The sequence below is a fragment of the Pezoporus wallicus genome, unplaced genomic scaffold, assembly GCF_028554395.1.
Source record: "Pezoporus wallicus isolate ANWC-B61680 ecotype Strahan unplaced genomic scaffold, APGP_CSIRO_Pwel_v1 scaffold_6445, whole genome shotgun sequence".
NCBI classification, from domain to species: domain Eukaryota; kingdom Metazoa; phylum Chordata; class Aves; order Psittaciformes; family Psittacidae; genus Pezoporus; species Pezoporus wallicus.
Window position 1 is genome coordinate 359,237 of NW_026641753.1, and position 27,179 is coordinate 386,415.

Below are 27,179 nucleotides of genomic sequence, written 5' to 3' on the forward strand. Positions count from 1 at the left end.
TAATCACAGGCTCCCAGCCAGGGGTGTCTGGGTTCTTCTGGGTTGTGTTTTGATTTAGATTAGCTGAATGGTTTGTCCCTTTTTTTAAAGGTAGTAGTTGAAAACTGAAAGCTGAAGAAAAAAGTGTGCTTGATTACTGTGATAATGAACTTTGAAAACACTGATCCTTCAGCCTTTGGAATAGGTTACAGTGTTCGTTCATCATAGTACAGAATTTTAGATTAAATTTAGAGGAGTTTCTTTTGCTATGTGCTACTAATAATGGAGGCTGGTTAGAAGTCTCTCTTGGACAACAGAGTGCACACAGGTCTTGTACCTCTTCGATTATGCCTACCACCATTCAGAAATCTCCAATTTAAAGCAATGTCATCCAGATGATTATGTAATTAATAAGAAACTTTAATATATATTAACCTTAAGAGTATAAAATTATAACTTTTTGGGGGGTAGACTTTTGGTTTGTATTTAATGTTTGGTTTTTGTTTGTTTAAGATGCTTCTTGCTGGGGCAGTAAGAATTGCGGATAAAATTGAGTCTGGTAAAACATCTGTAGTGGTACATTGCAGCGATGGTTGGGATCGAACTGCACAGCTCACAGCACTAGCTATGCTTATGCTGGACAGCTACTACAGAACTATCAAGGGGTTTGAAGTTCTCATAGAGAAAGAATGGATAAGTTTTGGCCACAGATTTGCAATGGTAAGCTGAAATATTTTGTATGGAGTTTGTCAATTTCAGAGCTTGTATTTTGAATAGCATGTTTTCTCATAGTACTCTGATGCATTTTAGTTATCTCTGGTGTCCTTCTTTTAATGGTGTGATTACGTCAGAGAATTATGACCTGTTCATTTTTAACAGGAAATCTCTGTGAGGTAATATAAAGTATCTCTGTGTGAGATAATCTAAAGTAAATAAGAATGAAGTGGCTTGAACATAATGGTTAGAAAAAATAACATGGCTTTTTTGTAAGGAAGAGAGACTGTAACACGTTGCTTCATCTTTAACAATCTTATGAATGGAGAAACAAGGAAAACAATTAAGGTGTCTAGAAGGTAACATTGCTTGAACCATTACCCTGATTTAAGGTTGAAGTGTAATTTAACACGTGGGCTAAAAGGGAATTATGGCATAAATTATTATGATGTTTTGTGGGCTCTGACTCTGAGATGGTTTAAGGAGAAATGACATGTAGTTGTGGCAGGTGGATATGGAATAGTTTTTGTTTCAGTACAGTCTTAGTAAATACCTACCAGTGTGATCCCACTCGTAGAGATAAATGGTTGTGCAGTAAAAGAGGGGAAACAACTGGCACAGCTTTGTTGACCAAGTGTAATTCCAGCTCTGCTCAACAGCAAAGGCATATACATGTGAATATTGGAATGTGTTTTCAGTAGCTGAAAAATACAGGTTAGCATTATGGAATTTTGTATGCAGTTTGCTTGTCTTGTTCCACCCCTGGAACATATTTAAGCATTTCTGAGCTTTTAAGTGTTGGGTCAGTACAATAAATATACTAGACTGAAATTAAAAGTTTGATTTGACTTTCAGCGAGTAGGACATGGAGATGATGATCATGCTGATGCAGACCGATCTCCCATTTTCCTTCAGTTCATTGACTGTGTCTGGCAAATGACAAAGCAGGTAAGATGCTTACGAGTATATTTCTAAGAAGTCTTAGACTTTATCTTGGGAACATAATGCATTTAGGAGAACACATTCCTTTGCAGAGGAGTAGCAAATTTTGCTGAAGTTGGTTGTGCAGTGACTGCACCATGCCCACATATGGAAACTTTTGCTCAAAGTTTCCTCCACAAGGAACTAGAGTAGAAATATTGATTTAAAACCAAAATACCAGCAATCCTTTTTGTTTAAAATAGGCTTTCAAAGGATTTTCTGATTACGTAAATGAGGGTTATTGAGGAGATAAATCATTTGCATTGCATGTTCACCGGTAGAGTACATGTTCATACGGATTTTTATTGTCCTCAAGAAACAGCAAAAATCCAGGCTGATTGTGAACTGAGGGGAGGAAAGGGTTCTTCTATGTGTGTCAAATGTGAAATATAAGTTAATGTTGGCTTCATTATGCATACAGGACAGCCCTTCTAACGTACAAACCTATTCTCAGATAAATTTTATTACTTCCAGCACTGCTGTTAGCTCTGGTTCAGGGGAGATCTTGGAAATTAGTGGTATTTGAGATATCAAAATGTTAAAATTCTCATTTTTTTCTGAGTATGTTACATTATAGCATGGCTTTAGCCTTCATTTTCCTTACTTTGCACCTCCATGAGCATAAACCTAAAATTTGTCTGAGCTTTTATACTGCTGTTCCTTAATGGGGTTACTGAAATTGCCCACATGAAGGCTTTATTTGCAATTAAATAGAAGTGTTTGACTCCTCTTTTTGTTTTTTAACTCCTTGAAGCCTAACATGGATCTATGCTCTTATGGTAAAAGCAATTATACTGAGGTCTGCATAGTATGTGATTTGTTTTGAAAAGAGGAGGTTAACTGTCTGGTTCCATATGATTCTGGGGCTCCCAGCTCTCTTAGCTTAGTCTCCTTGTTCTGAACTTGGTTCTTAAAACCTTACATCATAGTTTCCAAAACTTGTATTCAAAACAGTCATCGTCAGTGCTTTATGAAAGTTCCCTGCTGTAATACTGGGCCCTTGTTCAGAGTCCCTTGAAAACTGTTGCTTTCTGTGTATCTGTATTTCAGCGTTAATGTGCTGCTTAGTATAGCTGCAGAAAATACATGAAAAATTCTGTCCTTCTCAGAGGAAGGCTATTAGCAATAGCAAAAAGAAGCAGTTCTTAGCACCTGGCAGGAATAAAAGTCCTATGGGGAGATCCATAACTGAGAGCAGCCTCTTCTATTTTTGTGATCACCCTTGCCACCTCCTGTATCTTGCTATAAACAGTTTAGTTCCCTCTACTTAAAAAAAAAACCAAACCAACAGATAGGCGGCAGAGAGGAATCTGTGAAGCATTTTGCCAATACCACATCTGTTCAAGACCTACATCCAGAAACTGCTCTGAAATATGTGAATGGCAATGCATTGATAAATCATTATTGTTACAGCAGGGTGAGGAAAAAAAGAAAATGGCATTCTTGGAGAGTTCTTGCCCACTTATTTTTATCTTTTAGTTGACTTTTAACACCTAGAGAATAGATGTGAATATTGTGATTACCTTCACACAGACCTGTGAAAATCAGGGTTTTGTTTTATCCTTATGTAGATCATTGACTTGTAAAACAGTGCTAGTTTCATACATTAGAAACCATGGTAAACATTTGTGAAATATTCCAAAGCTCAAATAAGTGTTAATGACTGTGGGAGGGCGTCAGGGCCTGGGTCTGGGCTTGGGCTCAAAGCAAACGAAACATTTAGGTTCTGAGAACTACATTCTTAAAACAGTCAACTTAATGCAGTGAGAGAATCTCTTAACTTCCTACTAAGATATAAATTCCCACATAGCTTCAGACAATGAAACTTAATACTTGACAGCCTTGTATCTTCCCTTGGCTTTTTATGCTCTTCATGACACACACTTACAGTAATGAGAACTGGAGAGGAGTACAATATCAGATTTTAATAAAAACCACATGGTAAAGTAATTTCTGTTAGTAAATTCTGATGATTTTGAATAGCAGATATCAAACTGGAAAAGCCACAAGTGATCTGATGCAATACTGATGCCCTGTTAAAATTTAAACAAAGCTATAAAATTTGCATGTCATATTGCAGCTAAACTAGCAGCTTTCTGCCTTTCATGCACAGTACCCACGCAGGAGGAAAGTTTGTTTATAGTTGGTAGAAAGTTGAATCCTGTTTGTTACTGGATGTCATCCTTTGCCAGAGATGCATTTTCACTAGTTTCAGTGGTGTACCCTGTTACGATTCAGCTGACCCAGTTCAGTCCCATTCCACAATCATAAGAACTATTTTGCAAAGTTCTTCAATTTTAAATGTTACTGTAGTAAAGAATGAGTTCATTGATTAAAAAGCAAGTTTATTTTGCATGTTTCTGAATCAGATGCCACTTGTCATCATCAGGCTTCTTGAACAAGAGAATTCTTCTTTTGAATACCTCCTTCACAAAAACCCCCAACAACTCCAGCAGCATCGAGTGATATTTTAATGACCCATGTGTTCTCTCACAATTAGTGGGTTTGACAAGAAGTTTATTTTCATTTGGGGAGTTTTTCCACCTGAATCTTCAAACAGATGCTAATAGGATTGGAACTACAGAGGAAAGCATTTTTAGGTCAGTGATTCTTCAGCAGCGGTAATAGAAGCTTTACAGTCTTAATACATCAGCTCCAACAGTAGAACTCTTGTATCCAAAGACAGGGTTTCAATAAGTGCTATCACTTATTAATAAATTAGTTGGAGTGCAACCACTGATGTATGGAATTTTGAATATGCTTCACTGGATTGGAATAGCAGCCATGTCAGCATCCATCTGATTAGTATGGACCCGTCACAACACAGAACCCTAATGTGACAAGGCTCATTAAGTGCTTTCAGCTAAAAAGAGTCCTTTTAGGAGAGGCTTTTGTCTTCAAAGTTATTTCCAAATATTATTTTGATCCTTTGCAAATTGTTGTTGCTCTCTGTATCTGATTGCTGCTTTGGGCTGGACACTGAGATTGAGGTCTGAAACCCACTGAATTTTCCCCTAAGTTTAGCACACCTGCTTATCAAGTTCTGTTGATAACCTTTTTAAAATCATAGGTGCATTATCAACATCACTGTGTTGTAATTGAGTTTAGGCATGATTTCCAAGAGAGAAGGGAGTGCTGTAAGTGATGATGTGAATTTTTGAAGTGATTTTGAACATGACTGAAAAAATTTGATAATCATAAGTTCCTGGATGTTTTATTGAAAACAAATGGCTAGATGATTGAAAACAAACCAGTGATTTGAGAGAGAAGCCCCAGTGTGAGCATGCTGTGCTGCTGAACAGTATAGCCAGTGAAGGAAAGCTCCCATTCATTCATTTTGTGAGCTATGATATTGATAATTTCCCTACTCACAATTTTCAGATGAAAGTTGGCATATCTTGCCAGGTCTTGGAAAGAGAATGTCTTTGCAGTGTTTGACTTAAATCAAATGTTCTTTTGAAAGAACATTGCTTAAAACTTAGATCTTTCTGGGTTTAATACAAGCACACCCATTGTGTGTTACTCAGTTCTTTGCTTTCACCATGAATAAACATTTGCCCTTTGTTAAATCACAGATGACACTGAAGAGGAGTTTCTAGATCAGCTAGTTCATCCGTAGTCCCAGTTGCTGTGTTATTCCTCCTAGCTATACTTGCCTTTTTTCTTTTTTTATTTAAAGTAGCTCTTGGGTCACTCTGCCACAGTGTTCAGTATTCTTCAGTGGCTCATTACAGAAACCAGTCCTCTGCTTTCTTCAGATCTAAAATATTGACTTGATATTTCTCCATATAGCAGGAAATTCTTCCTTCTTAATCTGTAACTTTGCATTTTAGACTTCTATAAAGATATAGTCTTTTAGTAGGAATGGACAAAATTTGTTTCATTTGTCCTGAAAATTAGCCTCTGTGTCATGGTAATGAGAGAAATGCTACTTCTTAAGTTTTCCTTTAGTCTTTTAATTTTTTTTTTCCCTCCTAAATGTTTATCATTCTGTATCTGTGCTTGCAACCCTTGTCATACTGAACACAAAGTTATTTTGACACATCAAGCAGTTGCCATATGCAGTCCTATCGTAAAATCTGATTGAAGTAAGACCTTTTCCATCTGAATAGCTAGCAGCCCGTGCAGTTTGTATTCATCCCTTCCTTTATGATTTTAGAGCACTACAGATTAAGATATATTTTTAAGTTTTTGTTTTCAAATTTCTTTTTCCTAGAATTAGTTTTTCCTTTTTTGGTGAATGAAGTGCCTAGTGGTGCTCTGTGGAGTAGCAGAACTTTCATTTCACATGTATAGGATTTACTTTCCAATAGAAAAGAAGAGAGATTAAAGGCTTATTGTACATAGCTGATGGTAAACTCAAGGGGTGATATGGAGAAAAGTAACTTAGTTGGATAGAAAGTAAAAGAAACATGTTAAATATACGTTAAAGACGTTGTATGTGCCATAGACTTTATTATCCAATTTATTGCGTATTAGAATAGGAAATAAAACTCTTAAAAGTCATCATTCTCCCCCCCTCCCTTGATTTCTTGTCCTGTAACAAGAGACATAAAGCATTGTTGAAGACAGTTTTAGGTGGCTTAGAACGGAATACTGCTGAGCTCCTTAAATGGATTGCTTTGTGTCACCAGTTTCACATTAGCTAATGTTCCTATGTTTGTATTCTGGTATACTTGGATAATGAATGTAAGGTTTGTCTCTGAGGAGTATTTATAAAGAAGTATGTAGGTAAAATGTATATTGCAGGGGGAGTTACTGAATTTTCTGAGATTTCCTGAAAATAATCACTAAATAAATAAAAAAAAAAACCTTATCTACTTATTTTGATTATTTCTTATGTCTGAGTTGGTTTTTTTTCCACTGCTTAAAATAAAGTTTAAAGTAATTTTTCCAATTTTTTATTTCAGTTCCCTGCAGCCTTTGAATTCAATGAGTTATTTTTGATCACCATTCTGGATCACCTTTACAGTTGTCTCTTTGGGACTTTCTTATGCAATTGTGAAAAAGAGAGATTAAAAGAGGTAAATAATTAGTGTAATGCATATTCTTAATATGCTGATTTTATATGAAAATGCTTAGAATACAAGACCTAAGAACATCTGTACTGTGGTGTTGATACATTTGTCACATAGTCTTAAAAGACAATGTGGACGTGAAATTTCATGGTATGAGAAATATATACTGCATGTCCTGCTATTAAATTTTCTTTAGTTATTACATGTTCGGAGGGTTGAGGGATTCAGAAGCTCCTCTGTCAGATTTCTAGCCAACATACACAATTTTAAATGATCATTGTCAAATTCTATTAACATTTCTTTCACTGTTTCCAAAGGAACTCCTATGGATGACTTTGCAGGTCACTTTAGGATATGATTAGATGGAACATATGGTTGAAGACTACAGAAATTTACAATACCTAAATGAATGAAGTTAATGAAATCTCAAACTCAATGAAATATTTTGAGTTTGAAAACAAAATAATTAATAAGTTTGTTAATATTCCAAATACATTCTTGCTTACTTTTGGCTTTTTAGTTTTAATGCTTCATGTTTTTTAAAGCAAGGAACAATTTGTTGCCATATTTAGTTTTCTATTTTTTCTGGTTTGTCTCTACTGCTTCTATATGGAAAAAGTTGCATGTAAATACCACAAGATGGAGCTGAATAACATGTTGCCAGCAAATGCAAGATTTCCACGCAGCTTTCTTTTATAAATGGTCAGATGCAATTCTCAATAAAGAAATGCAATTTAAGACGCAGTGGTAGTAGAAACACATGGTTTACAACACTGAAGGGTGTAAAATTGCAGAACAAATCTGATACAAGTTCAGATTTCCAGTCTCTGATCTAACCATGATTATGCTGATTACATTTAGAATAATGCAACTTTCAGAAGTGCAAGTAAAGGTAAAATAGGCATTTTAAAGCATAATAGCAATTGACAGGAGCAAATAGTGTGAGAGAGAGAATTGAATAGTTTTTTTCACAGATGCTATTTAAATCTTCTAGGCCATGTATCTCAACTAATTTTCGGCTCAAAGCTCATTTAATTTTACTTTGGGTTTTTTAGTTGGTCAGTGTGTAACCATATGTTTAAGTAGCTGTAACCATTGCTGTAAGTTCTGAGCAGTACAGATTTATTTTGCTCAACTAGACCTTAGTGTCTCTGAAACTAATATGCCTGAGTCTCCTTTCTCAGTTAGCCTTGGACCAGTTTAAGTGCTGAAATGTTTTCCTGAAGTTTTAATGCTGTTCAGTAATCAGCTTCTGGAAGTGTTCTCAGAGTGCTTACGATTTTCTAGTAGATAAGGTAAATGTCACAGACAAAAATGCTGATCTGTAGATGCTAATCTCATATTTTAAAAGAGTTTACAATCCATATAATTAATTTTATTCTTTTATCAATCAGGAGGTAAGCACAAAGACTGTCTCGCTGTGGTCCTATATAAACAGCCAGTTAGATGAGTTCACAAATCCTTTCTATGTGAACTATGAAAACCATGTCCTGTATCCTGTTGCTAGTCTGAACCATTTGGAACTGTGGGTGAACTACTACGTCAGATGGAACCCAAGGATGCGGCCTCAGGTATGAGCTTTCGTGTGACTTTCAGTCAAGAGCACAGAAATTAAAAAAAAAAAAAAAAAAATATTATTTGTCATAGTGTGGAATGCAGCATTTCATTTCAAAAGTGCTCATCGCTTGCACATATTTCAGCTTGGTAGGAAAAAGGGGAATGTTTCTGAAGAAGGTGAAGCATGTGTTCAAACCTGGTAAAATGATGTTTTCAGTGAAGTCACCAGTAGAACAGGGAGTTACAGTACCACTTTATTGCTTTTGAAAGGTAACAGATTAACAATCCTTGTTGTTAGAAGATTCCTTTTGTAACACTTCTGTAATTCTTTCTAACACTTTTAATACTTTTATTGCCTGAACTTTCTGGTAGAGGTTAGCGTACCTTTGTTTTTAATCATGTTTTCACTTTACCAACAATGATATAAAGTACAGCAGCAGTTTCTGAAAGAACTGGACTACACACCAACTCAGTTTGTAGGCTCTCTAAACTATCCCATAGATGCTTGTTTTCAGTTGACCTTTATGGTTTCAAACTGGCATGCTGAAGATTAAACACTCCGTGCACATGCTCCTTTATTCATCCTAGCATTTGTTCTTATAAATACTGTCTGCTATTCTGATAAATCTCTAAATCTCATCAGACGAATACTCCATATACTGTCATGCCTAGAAATCTGAAGAAAGAACATTAAGTTTGTGTCACAACCATGATATATCTGAGGGTGCTACACCATCTCTTTATTAAGGTAACATTCCAAGGTATCCCCAAACGTATTATGATAAATTACCTGTATTAAGTTACTGCTTGAAAGCTGCTGTCGTCTTCTAGCAGTTAGAATGAGACACAAGTTTCAGGTTTATTAGATGCTCACAGGTCAGAGGCTGTTGTAAAAGATGGTGTTCCAAGGTAAGTTTCAAGGACGATACACTGGTAGATACACCAGGTGTCTAAGAAATACTTTTTAAGGTCCTGGAAAAGTCAGAATTGCTTGCTTTCTCACTGAGATGTTTCCTCTGAGCTGCTTTGTTTCCATTACTTGTTCTATTTTGTTTGATGACCTGTGACTGTTGGGTACCTGTTAGGTGATAGCATGAGGTAAAACTTGAAAGATGGTGTATTTTAATCTTTATGGGTTTAATGTAAAATTGTTAACTAGGTGTTGTTGTTTTGGTTTTTGTTTAGCAAAATACCATCTTTCCCTTAGGCTATTTGCTGAAAAAAACATTTGTGAGGTGGTTTATACAGGTTTTAGTATAATCAACCTGCAGCAGTGTCAGTTTATTACTTGTATTTGATTGAGATCTATAGGCTCTGAAAGTGAGCCAACTTTATAAACACACATGAAAAGACATGAGGGTGGGGAAGAGATGACATAGAGATATCAGAACAATCATATACTTATAGGCAAGCTCTACTCACTGCCTCTCTGTTGGAGAGCCCTCTGCTCACTTCTTTTAGAGAGTGCTCTGCAGTCACTCCAGTGTGTGTGACTCATTGATCTTCCTTGGCCTTTGAGAACAGATTGCTCCGATCAGCAGGCTGAAGGCAGCAAAACCTGATGATCCTGGTAACTGTCCTAACTTTACTGCCACCTTACTAATACAACTGGTTTGACTTCTTAGTTTTACCACCTTAGCTTTGTCTTGTGAAGACACATCATGCCATTCCTTTTGTCTCTGGCCTGAATTTATATTATATTTGTGACAAATATATGGAATATAAGGCTCTGTCCAACCTGGCCTTGAGCATTGCCAGGGATGGAGCATTCACAGCTTCCCTGGGCAGCCCATTCCAGTGCCTCACCACCCTTACAGTAAAGAACTTCCTCCTTATATCCAATCTAAACTTCCCCTGTTTACGTTTTAATCTGTTACCTCTTGTCCTATCACTACAGTCCCTAAGGAAGAGTCCCTCCCCAGCATCCCTATAGGCCCCCTTCAGATACTGGAAGGCTGCTATGAGGTCTCTGCACAGCCTACCCTTCTCCAGGCTGAACAGCCCCAACTTTCTCAGCCTATCTTCATACAGGAGGAGCTCCAGCCCCTTGGTCATCCTTGTGGCCCTTCTCTGGACTTGTTCCAACAGTTCCATGTCCTTTTTATGTTGAGGACACCAGAACTGTGCACAATACTCCAAGTGAGGTCTCAAGAGAGCAGAGTAAAGGGGCAGGATCACCTCCTTTGACCTGCAGTCACACTCCTTTTGAGGCAGCCCAGGATACAGTTGGCTTTCCCAATATACAGTATACTAAGTTTCCTTTCATCTCTACTTGCTTTGTCTAGTTTCACACCCTGATAGCTGATAAAGTAACATTCAGACCCATTCAGTGATAGAAAAAAAGACAATGACCATTGTGATGCCCAGCAGGTCTTCACTTACCTCCCATGAAAAAAAAAATCTTAATCAGTGGATTTATTAAAAGAAAGGGCATCTCTGCCTACTGATAAAAAGGTGTTTTTGTCAAATACCTTTTAATGTGGTTCTTTTGGTTTTCAACTCTAATAAGAGAAAATTAAATATTTAAAGTGAATGAAGAGCTTTCTGATGAACAGCAGTTCAAGGCACACTCACATGCTGTTTTATCAGCTGCAAAAACATCTTCAGGAAACTAGAAAATGTTTATTGTTTTCTAGGAGCTCACCAAAAAGGAGAAATACCCAACAGATAAATTTAAGGGAAGATGAGTAGTAGTCCTTTAATATAGTCAGGGTGGTTGTTTGATACCCCTTTTCAACCAAGTTTGTCTTGTGGGAGAGAAAACTCAAGAGCAGAAAGGTAGGTTTTGATTTGAGGCAACATTTTAGGTTTTCTAATTCTGAATTTTTGAATGGTCTGAGAGACGTTTCCATCCCTGGCAGTGTTCAAGGCCAGGTTGGATAGGGCTTTGAGCAATCTGGTCTAGTGGAAGGTGTCCCTGCTCCTGGCAGGGGGTTAGAACTAGATGATTTTAAGGTCCCTTCCAACCCAAACCATCGTAGGATTCTATGATTCTAAATTAGTCATTGCACTTCATTGACTTGGCTTATTGGAAATGAGCATACGTCACCTTTATTTTTTTTTTATTTGAAAATTAGTGAATGCTAACTGGATATAACCATTTACTTGTGCATTGTTGTACTCTCTCTTTGGTATCTGTGCCTCATCAGACCTTTAACAGTACAGTAAGGTCTGAGTATATTCTTCACTGCACATACAGAGTTTAGAGTTATGTTTTGGAAAAGGAAGATTGCTTATAACGGTAGATTTTCAGTTCTATCCAAGTTCTGTGGAAGGCTGATTTAGTGGGTTTGGTGGTCTTCATTTGCATCAAGAACCCCATTTTAGGATTACAGCTGTATTGCAATAGATTCTGTGCAATCAGGTGACACACAAGGTTCAAAGCCAAGTGTCTGAGAAGTGAACACCATAGAAAATTTGAAATGTGAACATCTTTTGTAGATTCTCTTTTTGCTAAACTCCTCTTCAACAAGGTCATTCTAATTAAGTGAAATAAAATGTTACTTGGTTTCCATTTGGAGGTTTTACATCATTATTGACTTCTTGTCCCAAGAAAATTAGATAGATTTTAGTCTTATCTTGCTTGAGTTTATTGATTGAGAAGATTTTTTTTTTTTCCCCAGATTTGCCCTTTCCTTGGGTTGGAGAAATGTGTATTTGTATGTGACATGTGGGAAATAAGCTCTTTCATTCTGTCATACAGAGGTGTGTGTTCTGTGGGTACCTGCTACTGGGCTAACAGATTACCCTACTAGCCTAGAGCAGATAAGATAGTTGGATGTTTTGAATTATTTCAGTTGATAGCATGTATTTCTCTTTCCTTTTCCATATATCATTCAGAAGTCTTTTTTTTACACTGGTTTCAGGAGTTCTGGCTGCCAGATGTCAGTTAGTTATCTGCTTGGGCAACGATGGAAGGTGGGGAGAACACAGCAAATGATCCTCCTGAATATGACTTCTGCAGGGGCAGTATTTTTGAGTTACTATACTCTGAGCATTCATACATGCAGAGCATGAGTAAAAGTCCTGGTTCTGTCATTTCAGGCTGTGTCTTTCTATGTGAGAGGCAATAGTCACAAAATTTGCATAATACATTAGGATATGGTTTTTTTTTATGCCTTCTAGGAAATGACATTTTAACTCTTAGAGTACAAGGCTTAAACTTGTTTTGTTTTAATTTTGTTGTTGTTTGGTTTTTTTTTTGTAATTTTTCTGGGAATTTAGCCACTGTGCTGGAGAAACTATCATAGCAATCCCTGGAAGTTTTTCAAATAGATTCTTTCCTCTGTATGCGTTGACTTTCATCTAGAATATATGGCTAGCACAATCTATAACCTAGAAATTTGGTTCAGCTATTGGAATGCGACCATCTTTGGAGCTTCCATCAAAATCCAAGGAAAGTCTGTTTGTAGGTTAAGAGCTGGCTTAAAAAAAGGCAAGGAAAAGGTAGGAATAAATAACTGTTTGCTTAGTATATACAGAAATGTCTGGAAAGCATATAAACAGGTTGCCATGATTGCTGCTATTGTTTTTTTAATCCTGTGTATAGAACTGCAGAATTTGATGTGTTGAACAGTTGAGTGATTAGATGTCAGCTGAACTGCAATGTCAAGAAACATTAAATATAGTATATTTAAAAGAACAAATAAGATCCTAAGCATCAGCGGAAAACTTGTTGACAATAAACTGGAATACAGAGTTACTGAGATGCTTTATCCTGCCTATAACAGAATATGATGTGGCATGTGGGGTGTTTGTGTTATTTGTACCTGCCTTCAGTCATGTTGCCCAGCTTTTTCATCTCTGAGCATCTTGACATAGGTTGTAATATTTTCAAAGTTCATATGTCTGATTTAACACTGTTTTGTGTCAGCACAAAGCCACCACATGGCTCTGGAAATGCTTGGCATTGTGGTCTGCAAGCCATGGTCTTGAGTCCATCTTTTTGCATAAAAAATGGAGGCAGGAGATGTCAGGAGGAGGGATCCTGGGTTCAATAGCTGAGTGTTAATCTAGCTAAGGGGATTTCATTCCTGCATTTCACAGAGTTTCATGTGAGACAAGGCAGGTTTCTTTCTATCCAGGGGTCTAAATCAAGATTTCTAGCATCTGATTTACTGCAGGTAACTTACATCTGCAGATAAAACTCTCAGCATTCAGTAGATATAGAATAAACTGACTGCTTATCCTGTGTGCTGAAAGAATCTAGCCGTTTAAGAAAGAAAGGGAAAAGAAAAAGGTTAGTTAGTGTCCTGTAGTGAGCACAGCATCAGAACATACACAGAAAGTTAAAAACAGTACTGTACAAATGACCTTCATTTTGGGGAGTTTCTAACATATTTTGAAGAGCAAGCACTAAAAGCATTGCTCTGATCTGTCACATTTCTAAATCTAAATGGGCTGTAGGTTGCAATGGCATCAGCTTGCACCATGTTGAGTTTCCTGAGTCTGGATATCTATGCAGATGTCCCTGGTATTTCTACATAAGTGTGGAAGTATTGATTATCATTGAAAACTGCTGTTGTCATCATTTAAGATTGCTTTTAGCTATGAGTATACTGTTGACTACTTTTTAAAAGCAAGTCTATCAGAGTTCCAGCTCTTCATGAAGATGAACAAAAATCTCAAGTGAAAGATACTGTTGTCTTTCCAATGCACAGAGGAGGGTTTTGAAAAACGAACAGTCTTAAGTCAAGCAATGAATTTAAAGTAACTGTTTTCCTCTGCAGCTCAAATAGATAAAGTGTACTTGCTGAACAAGACAAAATGCATTCACTGTTGAACAATTTTCATGTGAATGGCTGTCCTTGAGCTGGTACAGTAATAGACAGTAGATAGCCATCCAATTAAGACTTGGTGGTACTGTGAGTAGCTATTATAATTTCTTTTATACCTGTCCTTTTGTTGACAAATTTTGCTATCCAACAGCACTCCAGGATCCTGAAGGATTACTTGGGAATCAGAACCTGAAAGTCAATACTGAAAGTGAACTGTAGTAATTCTGTGGAGAGGAAGGTTTGAATTCTGTAGGAGATGAAGCTGTCTTGTGTCTGGATGTTTTTTATATGTGTTGTAGCATGTGTGTTGTGTGGCATAGTTGTAGTTTCTGACTGGGTGTAATTAAAAAAGCAACTTTATCTTTCCTCAAGTCCTCACCCATCAGGAATACTTTACTGTAACTGTGGTATGATCTGAGAGTTACAGTTCTGCACCAGGTTCTGCTTTCAATGTAGATAATTCAGTTTAAAAAATGGTTTCATATCAATGGCATTTTAAGCAATAAGGAAATTTTCTTTAGCAGTGTTCTAAGTATTTTTTCAGTTCATTACAGGCAGTTAGTACCTTATCTTTAAAATGTAGGAAAAGTATCTGCTTTTGAATGGAACCTACAATTAGATCTGAGTAAAGAACATTACTTGGCTCACTCAGTTTTGCAGCAGTTGCTGTTTTTTACTGATTGGGGGTGGGATTTCAAATACTGTAAGTATTACTAACAGTGGGAGAATCAAGTCTTACAAGCAAAAGAGAGTGCTTGTATCAGAGAGAAGAAACTCCCTGGGGAGACAGGGCAGCTGGCAATATGATAGGTAAGGAAGGGAAGGGAGAAGCAAGTAGCAGAGAAGAAGTGCAAGGGTATAAGGAAGATGCATGTAAATAGGTTGTGTGAGGAAGGGGATCAGGTCCTAAGTTTAATCATGGCTTGAGGCAGAAAAGCTAGACTGGGAACTTAATGTTGAAATAGGTGAAAGTACAAATTGTGAAAAAGCTAGAGAAACCCAAGGTCTTTGCTAACTAAAATCTTCCTGATGGGTTCTAGTTATTTATGTATTTACAAAAAAAGTAGTTCCTTAAGATGGCTTAGTGAGAGAGGAGTGTCCTGGGTTCAGCTGTAACAGTTATTTTTCTCCTTCCTAGTAGCTGCTGCAGTGCTGTTTTCAACTTTAGCCTGAGAACAACGCTGATAACACACTGATGTTTTTAGTTGTTGCTAAGTAATGTTTACTCCGATCAAGGACTTTTCAGTCTCATGCTCTGCCAGTGAGGAGGGACATGGGAAGCCAGGAGGAAGCAGAGACAGGACACCTGACCCAAACTAGCCAAAGGGGTATTCCACACCACAGCACTTCATGTCCAGTATATAAACTGGGGGGAGTTACTCTGAAGGCCCAGATTGCTGCTTGGGTCAGGCTGGGTATCAGTCAGTGGGTGGTGGGCAATTGTATTGTGCATCACTTGTGATGTGTTTATTGTTTTCTTTTCCTTTCCCCTTTTAGTTTTATATTCTCTTCCCTTGTTATTTCCCTTATCATTATTATTATTGGTGGTAGCAGTAGTAGTTTTGTGTCATACCTTAGTTACTGGACTGTTCTTATCTCAACCCACTGGATTTACATTCTTTCGATTCTCTTCCCCATCCCTCCGGAAGCAAGGGGAGGGGAAGAAAGGGAGGGAGTGAGCAAGAGGCTGTGTGGTTCTGAGTTACCAGCTGGGCTTAAACCACAACAATGTGTAATGGAATGAAAATAGGGATTTGAATGGGAAGGGACTACAGAACTTGTTGAGAGCTTAAACCAAACAGAAAGATGCTGGAATTTCAAACTACTGGGATAAGTCTGTAAAGCTTATGTTTAGTGCTAAAGCTATTGCTCAGGACAGGTAAAAGGACTAAGGACATGGGATTTGGGTTAAATGGCTGGAAAAAAATGGTTATGAGGGAGGGGAACAACATGCAATCTCAGTCATAATCTGCATAGTTCCCAAGTCACTATTACAGTAGCAATAAAAAGAAAAAAAAACCCAACACTGAAAAGTCTTCTTGAAGTGTTGCAGGTAAATGCTTCTCCAGCTTTTACAGGGCCAGCTGTTTTGTTAATTCCTGGATTCCAAAGTCAGATTTCCCAAGGTTCTGGGGCTTTCCCCCCACTGCTTAGTGCTGCCGCAAACTCTTTATCATTGTCCCTCCCTGGATTGTATTGCTAGCTATATTAGATGTAGATGCCAATTTTATTTTGGACTGATCAAGTTCTAATTATTTTTATGTGATTAGAGAAATCTGATTTTATTTCTCATATGTAATCAAATGACAGATTTCTTTTTTATGAGGTTAACCCACCAAAATCTGTTAAAATGTAGTACATTCACCATTCTGTTCCTACTTTATTTTCTTACTACAATGTTTTGTAGTAAAGCAGAAATTAAATTTATTGTTTCTTCAGTAAATTGAGGTGATAGTTTAAATAAATTGTGAAAAATATCCTGAAGACCTAATGGGTAATTTTCCAGCCCAACAAAACCAGCAGATGCACTGCCAGCTTGGGTTTCATCTGCATAAGCTCATCTTGTGCAGCAGAAGTAGGGCTTTGCTTTCCCCTCGAGTATGGACAGAAGTGATGGGGACCTGGTGGTAGTGGCTGGGAGTTGCCTAGCAGCATTACTGTGGCAACACACTGGGACGCTAGTGTGACACAGGGAAGGATGCACACTCTTCTGAAAACCTGGTATTGATTACAGTGAAGTAGAGCAGAAAAAATAACATGAATGCGACTGAGTGGTGGGTTCAGAGTCCTCGTTTGAGCTTCCACTCCTAATTTGAGAAGGCAGGATGAGAGAGTAGAAAACTACACCTGCTGTCAGGCTCCCAACAAACTCATCTCAGTCAAATCAATTACATGATTTCTCAACGAGACTGTAATAAAAGCTTGCCATGGAGACACTACTTGTGCTGTGCAAGCCTACACTTCTAGGGTTAAGGTGGTAACAAGATCTTTTAATAAACATTCTTCTCCAAACTCTTGTTCCTTACAAAATCTGTCACTCTCCCACTTCCTTTCAATCTAAACAGTAGCAAAATAATGGAGAACCTTGTTCACAGCAAGCCATTATAGGTGTTATTGTGAAGGCTGCTGGACCCATTTCCTCATGAAGAAAGCTTTGAGAGAGGAATCACACACTGAAATATAATGGTGTGAGGTGACAAAAATGGAGATAGTTATCTGTAAGAACATGCACAGCATGGTACGAGGAAACACTGGCAGCAACAGGTCTGCCTGAGGAAAAAGTCTCTAGGAAACATAAAAATAAGCTAAACTTCTTTCTTATAATTATTTTAATGGGTTTTGTTACAGAATTAAAGATGCTTCAGTCTCTTAATTCTTCCTCCTCCTTCCAAGATGGAAGGAGGCTTTCAGAAAGATGCAGAATTCCAGTTCTATTTGGTTCTCTTAACAGTCTTGTTAAAATAAAAATGAATGAAAAATATGCATGATTTGAGATTGAGGCTCAGTTTTGGACATTTTCTGCCTTTTTCCCCCTATCACCGCTGTTGGTCTTTTCGTTCTTCTGCATTTGAATTTGCAGCTTTGTTCAAAAAAGGGAAGTTACAGTAGCAGGATTGAAGACATCTGGGGAAAAGCAGAGGCTGCTTTTCAGGTCTTTTTATGAGAACTGTAATATTTTTTTGTATCTTTTAGCTGTCTGTACCACCTTTTTTTCTCATTCCATGAGTATGTGGTTTTAACATGGGCGTTTATCACTAATAAATCAGGTAGTATCAGCTGCCTGAAAATACTCTGAAAGTGCTAAGCTCTAGGCTCAATTTAACATGTTATTGAACAAAATTAAAGTCTGTATTGGAAGCTTAATGTGTGAAAACTGGTTTTGGAATCTTACTGTGTTATGTCGATGTGTATCTCTCTGTATGATGTTTTGTTAAACAGCAAGCAGCCAGAATCTTTTCCTGGGAATGACTTGACATTAGAAAACCATTCATGCTTACACTACCATATGACGTGGCATGATGATGTTTATGTAAAACTGTCTTACAGTTCATATCTAATGTGCATTCGTTAAAAGGTGGGCAACATTTTAAAGGTGACCTTTTTTTTCTTTGCCCATTATAAGACCTTACTCTGCCTTGCTTACAGCTTTTCTGGACTCTACCGCTTTATATTGACTCATCTAGTATGTATGATTGACTGAACTGTTTTGTAAAACTTCATCCAAAAAGGCTCAGTTGCTCATGAGAATGTGGCTAAAAAAATGTTTTCCCATATGAAACTTCTTTTGTTGGGGTAAGGGCTGTTTTTCTGTAAGTATTCCATCTCTAGGGCAAACATAAGATTTTATGAAGAGAGATTGTGTTTCAGAAATGTGCCTGCTCATATCCTGGAAGAAATTCATCCAATTTGGAGGTCTGAGGCTGCAACAATCTCAGTGAATTCTCAAGGACTGAGAATAAATGAGAATTAAAGGATTAAGAGGTGGATTTGATACAGAGTCTATGAGAGAGTTGTGACTAACTGGGAATAGGAATTAGGAGTGGATAGAGCTCCCAGTTTTAGAGGTCTTTGCTTTCTGTTCAACTCATGGAATACAATCTGGGAAAAGCAGGCTGGGGCAGATAAAGAATTGTTTCATGGTTGAGGTAGCAGGATGCTCTTCTGGAAGTGAAGTTTCTCCCTGCCTTTGCCAAAGGATTCCTCTGTTGTAAGGGGCATCACCTGGAGCAGTGTGGTCACTGTGGGTGTGCTCCCTATTTACTGGGTGTCCTGCTTGATACCCACAAGGCTGAATTGCAGAATTCTTAAGTCCTCTGTTAAACCAATTTAAGATCCAAGGTATGCTTGCTCCAGATCCTTGTTTGTAAAAGTGGAGTGTTAGTACTCCCATCCCTCATTAGGGTGCTGCAGAAATAAATTTGTTTCTTGACATGAGATGAAAGTGTAGAAAAGGAAACTTAAGCATTTTATGTTCAGAAGAATAAATAAAGGATGGAGTCAGACACTGCAAAGAAAGCTAAATATTGAGTAACTGCTCATGAATTAAGTAGCATCAGACTGTGCACTGAATAAATGAGCAATGCAAGAGGGAAGCTAGTATTTTAATGTTTACTTAACCAACAGTTTTATACAAATGTACAGGATGGCCGACTTGAGTTTGGAGAAGCAATCTTCATTCTGATGCATCCTAATCTATTGAGAGCATAATTTTGCAGTCTTAAAGTTGTAGGGTTTTTGCGAGTTGAATATACACAGACTTTTAAAATGTCATTATTGTTATTTAGCTGATTAGTTTAAAGACAGACCTGTTCTTTGAGGTGGACGTGTGGGGGGAATAGCGCTTGTGGCGGAGTTTGAGGATGTGTCTTGTTGAATTAGATTCTGGAGGAATGCAGAAGAAGGATTGAGATGTGCAGCCACACTTTTCCTCCTTGGAGCACCTTACTCAGCATGCCAAGTTCTGCAATGGCTTTTTTGTAGTGTATCCCAAAAGGATTTGTAGTAGGTTCCCCAAAAGCCATTTGTATGAAACTGCTTTTTATGAGTGTTTGAACATTGTGCAGAGGAACACCCCAAGGTTGTCTAAGAGGAATTGGCCTGTTATACTGAATCATGATTGAGCTGTGCAGAAATCAGATGTACAAATCTTCCGTGACCCAGGGATTGCGTGAGTAATGATACCAATGTAAATCACTCTGTTACAGACCCAAGTGTTTCAGGAAGACGTCTTCATAAAGGAAAGCTCTGAAGTGGGAGTGTATGAGGAAGGGATCTTTTATTTAAGGAAAAAAAAAATGTAGGGGGGTGCTAATTCCAGAAAGCCTTGATCATCATTGAAACCTGAATTTTCCATAGTGTGCATTACAGCATCTTGGACAAACTTCATCACCAGACTCGGTTTTGTCATATTTTAGGAGTGTACATTTTCTGTAGACCTCCTCAGAAAAATAAGATTGGCTCTCTGGAGGTTGTGCTTTGTGTCTGGTTAGTGAAGGAAGCTGTTGCCTGTAGTCTTGTTAAAGAGTTTCTGTGGTGGATGCAGGAGAAGATCGCAAGAAGAGAAAGAATTCCATGCATAGTGAAGGCAGGACTCCAGGATCATTGGGAACTTGGTGGTGTGCACTGATGGTTCTGCTGAAGACTCAAAAAGTTACACTTTTAGAACTGCTGTAGGTGACATGCTGGATGAATTGATGACAGCCAGGGTGCAAGAGCAGCACTTTGTAAATACACTGAAGTTTTTACACAAACAAAAAAGTATGTGGCCAGAAAAATGTTGACCTAAACCAGACTGTTTGTTACTTTTTATTCTTTTAAGTTAGAACTAAAGTTAGAAATGAAATTGTATTTTCATGTTTCAGAAACACAAATGTTAGGTTTTGAAAAATACCAAAATCAGATGCATGGATTTTTGATGCAGTTTGTTTAAAAAGCCAGAATTCACAAAAAGGTAAATTGTGACTCAGTTATGTGTTAATAGCAAGAAGAGAAACCCCTTCTGGCTTTTGATATCTTTTTTGACATAGCACCGTGTGAAAATTGCATGCTCAGGTGTGCCTCCCAGCCCTGTAATCACTTTTAAGCAGTAGGAAGTAATTGTGGGTGAATGCAGTTCCCTGGAGTCTGGCATTCCGGAAGCCCAGAGTATAAGTTCCAATGTCTAGCAATCCATACATGTCCCATTGCTCCATTTCCCCATGACTGTCTCATCAGTCTAATTAAATTCTTTTCCCATGATGCCCTTTCCAAAAGCTATAAAAAATTAGAGCTTATACAGGATAAAATAAATTAAAAGCAATTTACATTCAAACTTTTTTGGCCTTTCTGTGGCATTTGGAAGAATGGGGGGGAGTCTCTCTCTACTTGCCTGAGATAACAGATCAAGCTGCAAAAACCAGTGTGGCTTGCATCTTCCTTTGGCCATGGTATAGTTGAATGTTCCAGATAAAAAATGTCTAGAACTCAGATGCAGAGTGGTGTACCTCTCGTGTTTTTTGGGGTACTGTCAGAAGCAGAGGCAGAATGTGTACAACCCCCGTCTATAAAAGGTTTGTTGGAGTTTGACTCTGGGAGGTCCATCAGAAGCACAACTCACTTGGCTGCTGCACTTTTCTCACTGACAAGCTGGAAGGGGTCAGACTCTTGGAAAGATGCCTGGTTAGAAGAGTAACAAGATGCTCCATATGGAGCCAGCTTTGTTAACTCTGGTACATAATAAGTTCTGTCCCAACAGGCAGGGGAAATAGTTCACGGGAAAGACACATGAAGTTCAGCCAGAAAGTGGTATTGATAAAAGATAGGGGTGCATTTATTGGAATATGTTTTGTATCCTATCAGAACCATTGCAAACAGTCTTTTGTATAGGTTTCTTGCCAATTATTTGCTAGAAAGGGGCAGTTTGCCAAAATGTTTCATTTCAAATGAGTGAAGAAACACTCCCTAAATACTGGTCTATTGAAATTCACAGGTGTTGGATTCCTTATATTACTGAAGGAAACAGTGGAAGGATTGCTTGAGAAGATAACTTACTATAACAGTCAAAATAAGCCTGTTGTTTCTTTACCCTACAGGTCCCAATCCATCAAAATTTGAAAGAGCTCCTTGCCATCCGGACAGAGCTTCAAAAGAAGGTTGAAGATTTGCAGCGGGAAGCTGCCACACGATCCATTTCTTCCTCCTCTGATAGAGGTTCATCTCCTTCCCATTCAGCCACGCCAGTGCACACCTCTGTGTAACAAAAGCCATGTAAAAACATTTGCGTCAGGTAACACAGAGAGGAGGGTGAAATGCTTTTCCCATCACAAAAGGACTGTGAGTGACTTGTAATTGCTATGATCTACATGCCTTACTCTGTGTCTGGTATTACCGTGATGAGGCCAAAAAGAGCTTCAATAGATGTGATGTATTTTCTTGTTGGCAGTTCCCGCATGTGTTTTGACGGTCTAGCTGAATCATCAATTGTGAAATTAAACTTTGTTTTGAGCAACTAACAATTTAACCATCTTAAAAAGGAATCCATCTGCCAAGCAGACAAGAAATGCCTCTCACACTGCCTCGGGTACCATGCCTGGTTGAGGGAATCAGATGAAATGCCACATGATGCTTACACAGAATACAGAATGTTTTTCTGAATGGGAGCTCCTTATTTCACTCAGTAAAAAAAAAAGTTTTTTCCTAGAGCAATTTATTTTTTTTAGGTAATTAATGCACTTGGAAATTGATTTTAAAATAAATGTTTTCCAGTGTAGTCAGTTTCACATTTTGACTAAATATGCCATTAAAAGTGGATGAAGTTAGGCTGGATTTATCAAGTGCACCACACTGACACGTATGATGTAATATATTCAGTAAAGCATGTATTTTAGGTTTTTTAATGCCTTTTGTACAAGTTGAAATAAAGTCTCTTGACTGTTTAGCTTATTGTTCAGTTTCAGCCTCCTGAGCAAGGGGTAAACTTATTCATATCAAGGTCTTGTACAAAGTAAAAATTCGTTTTCTAGCAGATGGTGATATCTGGGGTTGGAATGACACCCAGCTGTGTAAATTGTATAGTCTGTATAGCTCCACATTTTGTTAAGTGTGTTTTGGTGTTTTGTTTTACAGTGTACACACAAAATGCAAGGCTGTGTGCATTTATACACGTGTGTGTGATTGTTTAACATATGCAAACTCCGTGGTTTTAAGCTGTAAGTTCAGGAAATGGATCCTACCTGTCCAAACTCTTTTGAAGCCCTTAACTTTTAAAGACTTTGTTTGACAAAGTTTTTAAACAATACGATCTTAATTGGTTTTCTTGAAATAAAGCCTCTTGGCTTTTTGTTTTTTAAATTGCTGCTAGCAGTTTTTTCTGTAAAGTGAATAATTTGTGGTTTTGTATAAAGTGCATGTTCTCAACTTTCTGTTATCTCCCCCCCCCCCCCCAAAAAAAATACTCCTATCAGCAAGATTTGATTATTGTAGCATCCAACCTTTTAAAAACTTATTCAGTCGCCTTCTTGGAAGGTCCAGAGATGGTGCAGGCTGAAAGTTTTCCCTGGACTGTTTTCCTTGCTGTCTTTCATAAAAATCTGGCACTTAGGTACTTACGCACTTAGACTCTGCAGCTCTGCTTTTTGGCTCCAGCTTGTGTTGCTCCAACTTCTGCTGGTGGGAATTAAGCACTGTTCACAAGAGCCAATTGCTTCTGTGTGCTGATTGTGGTTTTACTGTCTCTGAGTATTTGTTTATTACTGTACATTTGTTCTTAATATGCCATGGTGCTTCTCTGTTTCTCCACATTCTCTGCATTAACTATGTGTAGCATATAGTTAATGAGCAAGGTGAGCCACTGAGTACTTTTGCAGCTTCAACCAGAAAGGCTCATGTGCTGCATCCAGTCTTACAAATTTCCTGTGCTGTGCAGGGTATTTCAACATGTCCTTTTTATTATAGTGAATATAATAGGTACTCACCTACAAGAGCAAAGTTTAGGTAGGCTTGCAATGTTGCATCTCTTAATCAACCTCAGGCTTTTTATAAATAGATGAAAGATGTTTTCCTGTAAAAATGGCTCTGCTGAACAGTGTGCCAGCAGCGAATTTTACATTGCCAAAATATGTTGAGCTGGTATCGAATTAAACTCTTCCATATTTTGGATTTCCTTGACATTTTAACTGTATATTAAAGCAAAGCGCATTATCTCTACAATGCAGTGCTAAAGAAAATCTTTTGAAGTTTTTCTTTTTACTGGTGCTAATAATCACAACATTTCCTCTATAATTATTGTAGAAGTGATGACTGGATTAGCTTGAGCAGTCTGGAATTCTTGAAGCTTAAATTCCTAGATCTAAAACCCTGGAATTCGGTTTTGCATTGAACACCACCAGTCATTTCAACTGACTGGCTGTTTATGCACAGGTTTCAACACAGCTCAGCGCACTGCCTCTGACCTGCACTGGGGAAAGGGTCCTGCTGTTCTGTGTGTAAGCACAGTGGATTTTTTGTACATACTTAGCATGCACATTTCCACAGGTGTTGTATAGCTCGTACATGTTAAGTTAAAGCATAGTTTTATATTGAAGAGGTGACTGTCTTTGTAGTCAGTCAGCTTCCCGATAATCAGACTTTTTCCTGTTGATTTAACAACTAATCCCATCATTATTTTTTAATAAGGCAGTATTGAACTAGTTGAGGAAAGAGCAGAACCCTGTTCTCCGGCTGCTATACCTTAGGCAGAACTATTCACTTCCGATTCAAAGCCTGGATCTTCTTTTGCTTTGCTCTTTGGTTTTGACTGTGCTGAGCATAAAGGGAATGTGTAAAGAAGCAGGCAGTTAAATTTGACCTGTAGGATTTTCTTATTGTGGATGACATGTGAGACTGGGAACAACCTGAATCCGGTGTCCCAGAATAGGATGAAGCCTTGGTAATCAACTGAAACATTTTTTGCTTGTAAAGTTAGTTAAGTGAATGGTCAGCATCAGACACTTTGCCATTTTAGTCTTTTTTTCAGAGCTGAATTACACTTTTTCAGTCACTGTAGATTAAAGTATTTTTATTGTTGCTTCATTAAAATGGAAGGCAGCTTTTAAAGCTGGTAAACACTCCTGTCTGCTTGGTTTTTGTCCCCTTGCACAGGCAGCTTTCCCCTCAAGGAGTTTTAAACAAGAAATGTTTGATTTTTCTTATTTTCTGAGAAAAAAATGTAGTAATTCATAGGCTTTATATAGCAACACAGAGAACGCTGGTTCTTCAAAAAAGTGGGAAATAGGAAATCAACAGGAGGTGTTCATGTCATTTTGCCCCGCAGCAGAGGACAAAGTAAAATGGGCAATTTGGAGTATTCCCCAGGTGAAGCAGTTCTGTTAAAAAGGAATGTCCATTTGCTGAGAGATCCCATATGCTGAACTAAGTGGGTGTTATATTAGAGATCTTTTGACTGCCAGATGGTGTGCAGTTGGGAAGAAAGAATTTTATTCCTACAAGAAGTATGAGTCAGAACTAGCTAGTTTGAAATATAAACCACCTTTCTGGGCTGCAAGACTAAGCACTGCATCATTGTGCAATGGTTAAAAGCTTTGTTTGCACTGCATGGGATGTGAAAATCCAAAGGAAACTGCAGGAAAAGGACCAAAATACAGCCATGCTGGGCATGGCCAGGGACATAGGGACCTATAGTCAAATTGCTGGATGACCGGAGGACAGTGTGTGTGTATGTGTTTGAGCAAATCCCTAACTTTACCATTAAATTAAAGTTTTCATAATGGTAATTATTTTCTCACAAAGCCCAGTTTGGTTTGGTTTTTAGATAAACTAGATAAAGTTTTTAGTGTAGGTGATGTCTCATAGAATCACAGACTGATTTGGGTTGGAAGGGACCTTAAAGACCATCCAGTTCCACGAGCAGGGATACCTTCCACTAGACCATGTTGCTCCAAGCCCCATCCAGCCTAGCACAATACAATATGGTTATAGGCCACCATTTGCAGTTCACTTCCAACATAAAAAAAAAACAAACCACAAAATAATCAAGTCTAAAATGTCTTACTTGTCGACTTGTTTTATTTGGTGTTTTCCAATGGTAGTCAAAATCTGATTTTTACCCCCCTGATCCTTACATGCACATATTAGCAAAATGAATCTTGATTTCCTACAAGGTAACGATCAACCTTCATTTGGCATAGATCGCTTCTGCATCAGCAAACAATACGCCTTGCTTTTAACTAAGGACTCAAAAGAAAAGATGCTCTGGTTTCACAATACCATGTTGCTGAACTTCCTTTGTTCCTGAACCTCCTTTGTTGCAGAAGCAGGTTTTTTAAGCCTCAGCCTGTTGACTTATCTTACTTTCTCAGAATTTGAAATGGTATCATGGACTAATTCTGTTTTTGTTACAACAACTGAGTAATTAAGAATGACAATATGGCACTTGCAAGAGTTCATTAGTGGGGTTGCATGAAAAGGACTTGAGTTGATAGTGCCAAAAAAATCTGATACTCATTCAAAGTCAGCATTCTCAACTGAAGTGTCTAAACCCAAGAAACTAATACAGTATTGCAAAATCTCCAATGAAGAAACTGCTACAGTATTGCCAAAGGAAAATGCAAGTAAGTGACAGAATAACCAGGAAAAGAGCTAGTTAAATTCTTTCATTCTCTGTTTTCTCTCTAATTGAGAAAACTTTTCTGAATCATTTTATTGCTACTTAAAAATAGCTTTAGTTAAGCTGAAGTGAGGTGGTAAGAAAAGAGCTCACAGCACAGGTAGTACATAAACTCTCAAGATAGCTGGGTATGTAGTGTTTGGAGTCATGAAAAGAAAACAACAAAAAACCCCAAAATCCAACCAACCAACCACTTTTCCAGTGTTTTATGGCCTTTTTTTTAACAAAGGATGAGAAAGTTCCTATCGTATATACAGAACCTAAGGACAGGATTTGCAAAAATTCCATATCCAGATTTAGAAAGGATGCCAGTTAAGTGGAAGTAGTTAGAGAGGTCAATGCTTGGTCACTTATTTCCCAACTTGGATCACTACTAGGGAAATACACAGGAATCCTCTCAGTTGTTATAATGCTTAAAATGCAGATGATGTGTTTTGAAACACCCTGTATCTCAGTGACTGACAGTTCGCATGGAGACAGACTGCAATAAAAACCAGTGTGAGCCTTCGCTAACACTTGGCATGTTAAGACTTTGACTTTCCTCTAGTTCTGAAGACCAAGTTTAATTTCTTTACTGCGGTATTTGTCAATATTTTCCTATTTTAAATCCCAAAGAAAGAGACCTGGAATTCTGCTACTGTGACTTTGTGCTCTCTCACTGTGCATTCATGGTTTTCCACATACCTAGGTGTATGTATTCATAGAAAAGGCCTTGGGGAAGGAGCAGCTTCATAGTTTGAAAATCTGTTGGGGTTGTTTTTTTCAGTGACACAGCTTTTTATTAGGTTATTTTTTTTCTTCTCTAAACTGCAGTATTTGTGGACACATGCTGCTCCAATGTCCTAGTGTTCTAGAGCTTCCAAAAGGATGGGTGGGTGCTATATTCTGTAAGGAATGTTGGCCACTCCATTGCACTGTCCACTAGACAAACAGGGAGGGCACAGTGATAGAAATGCAATAAACCCAATGATCTGCATCTACAGAACAACACATCGGTCATCTGCAAAAGGA

General features: G+C 37.9%; 1 protein-coding gene across 7 annotated transcripts in view; it reads left to right on the forward strand.

Annotated features, from left to right (window-relative positions):
• MTMR1 (myotubularin related protein 1) overlaps positions 1–22,855 on the forward strand; it is a 42,460-nt gene extending 19,605 nt beyond the window's left edge. For all 7 annotated transcript variants that reach the window (XM_057425210.1, XM_057425211.1, XM_057425212.1 and 4 more), the window contains 5 exons: positions 493–699; positions 1,549–1,641; positions 6,585–6,698; positions 8,087–8,263; positions 21,598–22,855. In XM_057425210.1, coding sequence (XP_057281193.1) covers positions 493–699; positions 1,549–1,641; positions 6,585–6,698; positions 8,087–8,263; positions 21,598–21,762 — 756 coding nt within the window. In that variant the 3' untranslated portion in view covers positions 21,763–22,855. The remainder of the gene's footprint in view (positions 1–492; positions 700–1,548; positions 1,642–6,584; positions 6,699–8,086; positions 8,264–21,597) is intronic.
• Positions 22,856–27,179: the final 4,324 nt, after the last annotated feature.